The sequence below is a fragment of the Triticum aestivum genome, chromosome 2A, assembly GCF_018294505.1.
Source record: "Triticum aestivum cultivar Chinese Spring chromosome 2A, IWGSC CS RefSeq v2.1, whole genome shotgun sequence".
Classification (NCBI taxonomy): Eukaryota; Viridiplantae; Streptophyta; class Magnoliopsida; order Poales; family Poaceae; genus Triticum; species Triticum aestivum.
This window is the reverse complement of record NC_057797.1, coordinates 166507304-166514542: the sequence shown is the minus strand read 5'-3', so window position 1 is coordinate 166514542 and position 7239 is coordinate 166507304. Positions and strand designations below refer to the sequence as shown.

General features: G+C 45.6%; 1 protein-coding gene across 1 annotated transcript; it reads left to right on the top strand.

Annotated features, from left to right (window-relative positions):
• Positions 1 to 959: 959 nt before the first annotated feature.
• On the top strand, positions 960 to 6643 carry LOC123188165 (omega-6 fatty acid desaturase, chloroplastic). Its single transcript, XM_044600208.1, has 10 exons — positions 960 to 1240; positions 1359 to 1410; positions 2412 to 2644; positions 2733 to 2876; positions 2989 to 3140; positions 3385 to 3507; positions 3625 to 3802; positions 5149 to 5267; positions 5974 to 6088; positions 6183 to 6643. The coding sequence occupies exons 1-10, from the start codon at positions 1187 to 1189 to the stop codon at positions 6342 to 6344; spliced, it is 1332 nt and encodes a 443-aa protein (XP_044456143.1). The 5' UTR covers positions 960 to 1186; the 3' UTR covers positions 6345 to 6643.
• Positions 6644 to 7239: the final 596 nt, after the last annotated feature.

The following is a 7239-nucleotide window of genomic DNA, read 5'->3' as shown; positions in this document are numbered from 1 at the left end:
TCTCCTGGAACAAGAAGTGCGAGAAGTGGGTAGATGTCAGGCGCACCCTCGCCAAGGCCAAAGAGACGTACAAGCCGGACGCGCCGACGCCGGGCGCGGCTGATTGGGGCCCAGACGACAACAAACGAGCCAAGGCGGCAAAGGACGCCGCGCCGGCTACCGCACGACTGCACACGTCCATCGAGCAGTGCATCACCGACGCCAAGAACCACGCAGCCCAGAGGGAAGAGAAATCCGAGGTGCGGTGGTCGATGTTGATGACGAACAACACTGTCAAGCTCGACCTACTCCGGACCAACGTCGCCGCGAAGAAGAGGAATACCGACCTGGCATTCCTGATGGGGGCGGACATGTCGACGATGGACAAGCAGGTCAAGGCGTGGTACTTGGTGGAGCGCGGCCTCATCTTGAACCAGATGCCGCCGACGACAGCGCCAACTCCCACGCCGCCCCCTACGCCGCCGCCAAGCCCGAGCGATGACGCCTCCACGACGCCCGACACAGAAGCCGGGCCGTCACCGACCAGCCCGCGCACGTCGACTCCCGCCAGTCCAACGCCGGAGGAGGACGTCGCTGCTTGATGCATTGCCTACACGTCCTTCCTTTTTTAACGCCGAACTTTCGAGTTATTGATCGCTGAACTATGTGGTAGCCGCTGATCGCTGTACTTGTGGCGTTTTTTTGGATAGTGGAAAATGTCAAGTTTGAATTTATAACGTCTTTGGGCCGACACCTGGGGACGTGGCTGGGAACTACTTCACCCCCAAGGCCCAAAATGTGCCGGACGAAGGGCCAAAGTAGCGCCGGACCGTGCGCTCGGAGGCCGAACGAGTGAAGATGCTCTTATCGCCCTTGATTGATGGTCTATGTTCACGGGGCCACGCAGGTTTCATGTCAAAAATTGTTATCAACCGTATTCCTATATCCCTTTTTGTGACGCAAAAAATAATATAAACCCTTTGTCACGCAAAATCCATTGCCAGGTCCTCTTGCCATTATCGCGCCCCCAGCCACGTCGCTGCAATCTGCGCCGCGCGCTCGCCTCGCCTCTGCCGGGCTGCGTTCGTCACAACCACCACGCCAGCGCAGGGCCCCTCCCCCATCCAAACCATCTCCACACTCCTCTCGCCAGCTCCCCGCCGCCGTCTCCACACTCTCCCCGTTCTGCCCGCGGCGGCGGGAGCAGATGGCGACGGCGAGCGGCCTCTCCGCCCCTCTGCAGCTCCTCTCCTTGCGGCGGGTAGGAACCCTATCCTGTCGTCATGTTCCAGTTAATCCTGCGCATGCTTTGTTTATGTGCCCGCCATCTGTTCGCGCTAATGCCTGCGAGGCGCTTACCTGAGCTTGTTGATGCCCAGGCACCCGCCAAGAACCTCTCGCCGCGGAGAGCGGCCGCGGGAGCTCTGTCAGGTACCGTACCGCCGTCCTAGCACTCGCATTTGGGGTTGGAAAGGTAGGGCCCTTTGTGTGGTGCGAAATAGACGGCTCCCCTGTTCTCGTGGACATAGCAATGCGTTGAATTGCCTGGAATATAACTGTTCAGGATTGGATGGGAAATCACCATGCCGAGGTCGTGGTATTGTGAATTTGTGAATTGTACTGCCAATTGCATGGCGGGAATACAAGGCCGTGTCCTTGTATGTAGCATTACAAGTGGTTAGTTATATCAAATAATCTTCCTTCGGTAGAAAGGCTTGTGGCTTGGACTCTGGCGGTTGAGGGGGTTGACCCCGACGCCGGCGACCGTAGAGGCAACAGTGACAAGGTGGCACACCGAAGATCGGTAATGAGCTCCCTGCCAGGCTTAGAGGATGGCCTGATTTTGGTGAGCAGTGCCCTGACTTGACACCGCCAGTAGCAATGTAGCCAGAACAGGTGTGGGAGAGAAGGAGGCAGTGCAGCCACCCTGCAGAGCAGGAGGAGGTGAGGAGGTGGCGCCAGAGGGAGAAGTCTCTGCACAAGGAAGAATAAGGAGTCGCGTGATTCGGGCACAGATCCATACTGTAGCACGTCCGTAATTAGACTGTTATACAAATGAGATAGTTGAGAAATTGCTCAGCTCATCACATATACTCTCTCAGTTCCAAAATATTTGAAGTTCTAGGTTTGTCCTAATTCAACCATCTTTATGTTTGACCAAGTCTATTGTAAAATATACCAACAATTACAACATCAAAATAGTTCCATTAGATTCATGATAAAATATATTTTCATACTATGTATGTTTTATGTTGTAGATATTAATATCTTTTTATATATACATGGTCAAACTGATAGAAGTTTGACTTAAGACAAACCTAGAACGTCAAATATTTCGGAATGGATGGACTATATATCTAACTTCCCAATTTTCATTCTTATTTGGCGGCATCATTTCATTGTTTGGATGTTGCATTCCCATGTTTTGCCAGGTTCACTTATTGTTAAGAGATTTTCTTTATGCACCGGGAGAAGTCACCACCAATTTTTACCATTGAAACAAAGGGGAAGGTTGCAAGCAGCAGTGCTACCTGTTACTCCACCACTGCTTGATGACGAGGAAAAAAGGAAGCAAATGTCTGAAGATTATGGTTTCAAACAAATTGGAGAACAGCTACCAGATAACATTACTCTTAAAGATGTCATGGATACTCTGCCTAAAGAGGTACCAACTAGACAAATGCCAATACCAGCTATGCTCCTGATGTTTCCTGTACTCAAACTCTTCTTATGTAAAACTTCGCTCCTGCTAGGTTTTCGAAATTGATGATGTAAAGGCTTGGGCATCTGTTCTTATATCAGTTACTTCGTATGCTTTCGGTCTTTTCCTTATTTCAAAAGCTCCATGGTATCTTCTTCCCGTTGCTTGGGCATGGGCTGGTACAGCAGTGACCGGGGTAAGCTCTCTTTCCCTCCCAACTTGCCTGTGGTGTGCTTGCACATGTGTTGCACACCTGCTTGCTTTTGTCCTTGTGGCATGTCCACGATTTAATTGATGTCTTTGTGAAGTTTTTTGTCATAGGTCATGATTGTGCACATAAATCATTTTCAAGGAATAAGCTAGTGGAGGATATCGTTGGAACTCTAGCCTTCCTGCCATTAATTTACCCTTATGAACCTTGGAGATTTAAGCATGACAGACATCATGCCAAGACAAATATGTATGTACATACCTCCCTGTATAATCATCTCCAATATGGTCCAGATGATGTTGCTGTCATTCAAGTTAATGAGTCGATAGTATCAGCCTGTTACTTTACTTTTGATGTTTTCAGTTCATGCGTTGCACTGTAACAAGAAGACTCATATACTTCAAAGAAAGCCATATCGCGATTTGAAAGCCCTTTTCATTTTGAACCACGTTCTGCTTTGGTCATTCAAATTCTTACCTTGGTATAACTCCAGGTTAGTAGAAGATACTGCATGGCAACCTGTTTGGCAAAAGGAAATTGAATCGTCTTCTTTCTTAAGGAAGGCAATTATAGTTGGTTATGGTCCTATCAGGCCATGGATGTCTATTGCTCACTGGTATATCCTACCCAACATCTCTCTAGTCACATGTTTTGATGGCCATCTCTTATGTTCAATTACTTTTCATGAATTCCTCCAGGCAATAACATTTATGTTCACAATGTAACTTGTCAGGTTGATGTGGCACTTTGATCTGAAAAAATTCAGACCAAATGAACTCCCTAGGGTGAAGATAAGTTTGGCGTGTGTCTTTGCATTCATGGCAATTGGATGGCCCCTAATCATTCTTCAATCCGGAATAGCTGGCTGGTTCAAGTTTTGGTTCATGCCATGGATGGTTTATCACTTTTGGGTACATTGCTGTTTTTTGTTACTATCATTTACTCCCTCCATTCCAAATTATTTGAAATTCTAGCTTTATCCTAAGTCAAACTTCTTTAGATTTACCAAAAGTATAGAACACAAATGCCAATATAGAGAAGTTGTATAGGAGCAGGAATGCTCGCATGTAGCAGATATTATAGCAAAATAAAATTCTGTAAATTTTGTCAAATATAGAGAAGTTTGACTTAGGACAATGCTAGAACTTCAAATAATTTGGAACGGAGGGAATACTGCAGATGTACAGTATCCAAATTCATGGTTATCCTGTTCAGCTGTGGAAGTATATTATACTAACTGGAATTTAAAATTCATGGTAATTGAATAATGAACACTTGAGCCCACCAGATTATCTAGAAGACTGCCAATTGTGCAAGCTTCCACCTAGAATTTGCCGAATTTCTAGATGTAAATGGAACTATCCCATCGGAGCCATAGGATTTTCCTTTATTTAATAATACCAATTCTCTGCACCCAGTGATCTTAGTACGAACTAGGAAGGTACAGACTAGTAGTCTTCATAAAGACAAGTTTATTTTGATCTTCCAATGCTGCGAACAGCAGCTACACTATAAAGTATAAATAATACTTATTTTGGAACGGAGGGAGTACTAGCCAAGGAAACTTTTCGGCATTCGACCATGGGGTGCGGTTGAATCGAACAATTCGGGCATATAGCACCCACTCCTTTATGTCAACCAAGCACAGGACAAGGCAGAGCCTGCGATGCTGCGGAGGCCGCAGCGCAGGCGAGCAGCATACTGAGGTTCAGCCGGCGATGCTGCAGCTAGTCGTGGCGGAGAAGGGCAGGTGAGAAGTGACGAACCCTGACCCGACTTAGGATTAGGGTTGGGGGTGACACACCGGCGCTAGCGAAGAATCTGGCCCTCCGAGTTTATAGGGATAGCCGGGCGGCGGCGGACCAGCAGAGGAGGTGGCTGGGGAAGGGCAGGGTGACGAGGCGGCGCGGCAGCGAAGCCGGCTGCGGTGGCAGAAGATGGCGGTTAGGCCGGTCGTCAGGGAGGCGGCTGTTCCAATATCAACAGCGGCGATGGTTTTGACCACAAAACGACAGTGTACAGCACCTATCGGAATCGACTGCAGCAAAGTTCGCCTGTGATCAACAATGAATTAACTCCCAGCAATACTTGCAGTGACTAAATTGGCTAGAAGCCTCGAAGACACTGACAGAACAAGGAATGCATACATAAAAAGATAATGATATTGGTCCAAGTTACGAAATATCGACTTCATTGTTTATGAGTTTGCGTACTGTAAGTTAACTTAACTTTGTGTTCTTTAAACTATTTGCTTCAGATGAGCACCTTTACGATGGTACATCACACTGCTCCTCATATACCTTTCAAATCATCAAAAGAGTGGAATGCTGCACAGGCGCAATTAAACGGCACAGTTCACTGTAGCTATCCTCGATGGTACACATTATTTATCTTTGCTTTCAGTTTTGTTTACATGCATATTAGGACTCTTGTTATGATCATATATGTTAAACAAACTTTCAGGAAGTGTTCTCCATATTGATTCTCATTGCATATGGAATTAGTATGACAAGATAAAACAAAGACTTTGCATTCAAATAAAACGACGCATATTGTGCATTTGTTTCTTTGCCTTTCAGTTGAAAATTAAGAAACTACACCAGCATGTTGTTTTATGTTTCTGGATTGCAAATCATTTTTCATTTTGGGTAAAGTGCCATGAGAGGATATGATGGGGCCTTCCAAGTACAGTTTTGATTGTAAATTAAGTAGGCTTAATTGAACTGTGGAGTTCTGGTCCTAGTTCTGTACGAATAGAATGGTACTCAACTTCACTTCGCTGAAGTGCATCTAATATTAGTGCATTACTAATGGATCTTGGAATGTTTTGTGAATATTCTGTGATAAAGGATGTATGCGAAACTGTGAGTACTGAGTGTAAGTTCCAACTTTTTTTTTTTGAACTTTAGGTGAACATGAGTAAATCAAATCATCTTCCTTTTCCCGTCTAGCCAAATTGTCTTGGAGACATAAACATGAGTAAATCAAATCATCTTCCTTTTCCCGTCTAGCCAACTTGTCTTGGAAACATGTTGATTCTGAAATTGAGTTTTATCTGGCTAACATATTTGTACATTTACAGGATAGAGATCCTTTGCCATGACATAAACGTACATGTCCCGCACCATATTTCTCCGAGAATTCCAAGTTATAACCTTCGTGCTGCCCACAACTCCATTAAACAGAACTGGGGCAAGGTGCTTTGATACTTCTCCTTCTAGTTTTGTGCATTTTCTCTGGGCCTTGACATCATAGCTTCATTTGTGCTCCCCGCATGTCTTGTGTCTGCAGTATATCAACGAGGCCAGCTGGAATTGGCGGCTGATGAAGACAATACTGACTACGTGCCATGTGTATGACAAAGAGAGATACTACGTTTCTTTTGACGAGCTCGTACCTGAGGAATCTCAACCAATAAGATTCCTTAAGAAGTTCATGCCAGATTATGCTTGATGCAATTGCTACCATTGACTAGTCAGAGAGTATTTAGACATAAAGAACAATCACAACCATTATTACACTACAAAAGGTCCATCGCAGACGGCTCAGGCATGGCTTTTACTGTAAGTCGGCAGGGATAGTCCTTATTGCAGATGGCTTTTATTGAAAGCCGCCTGGAGTGTTACCCTTTCTTTGAACTAAAACCACGACGAGTAATTTGGTACAGAGGGAGTAGAAACATCATATAACAGTATATTATAGTGTCATATATTAAACATGCAAGAGGAAACAGCATATGTATTTCACATTCATTCTCATTCAAACATCTGCAAAGTGACACGAACAATATTTAGATTGCATCAGTAAAATGGCAACGATATCACAAGTTCAAGAAATGAAATTCTAGGCCATTATCTGCCCATCTCCATTGCGCCGCAGCAAAGATGAATAAGCTTTATGTATTCCTCTCGTCTTCTCTGTTGCGCCACGCCGGATGTACTATTTCCATCTGATGGCTTCATCATTCACTCGATGATTCCATCGATCCATGGATGGTTAGTCAATCTACATGAAAAGTTTTCACCATCACCTTGTAGAAATAGTGTGGCTAGGCTCTGTCGACTGACATCAGCCTTGTAAATCGGCCATTGTTAGTTCCGTTCGTATCTGTGTGTTGCTTTTTCTCGTCTCGCTGCTGACACCACAGGTGTCATTTTCCTTCTTGGAGGCGCATCATGGCCTCCTCCCGCGCCTCCCTCTTCGAGTTTAGGGGAAACCTTAGGTCCGGTTCTTCGGATTGGATGACGACGGCATCACAGGGTCATTTTCCCTTCATGAAGGTGTTGTATTGGTCGCTCGCGGTATCCCCAGGGGTTTGGCGATGGTGGGCTTCGTGTTGGTTCGCTTG

Excerpts from the sequence above, each read along its gene's own strand:
- LOC123188165 (XM_044600208.1), top strand. The coding sequence starts at position 1,187 with ATGGCGACGGCGAGCGGCCTCTCCGCCCCTCTGCAGCTCCTCTCCTTG. Across the intron at positions 1,411-2,411 it reads GGCCGCGGGAGCTCTGTCAG|GTTCACTTATTGTTAAGAGA; the intron begins GTACCGTACCGC and ends ATGTTTTGCCAG. Across the intron at positions 6,089-6,182 it reads TTAAACAGAACTGGGGCAAG|TATATCAACGAGGCCAGCTG; the intron begins GTGCTTTGATAC and ends TTGTGTCTGCAG.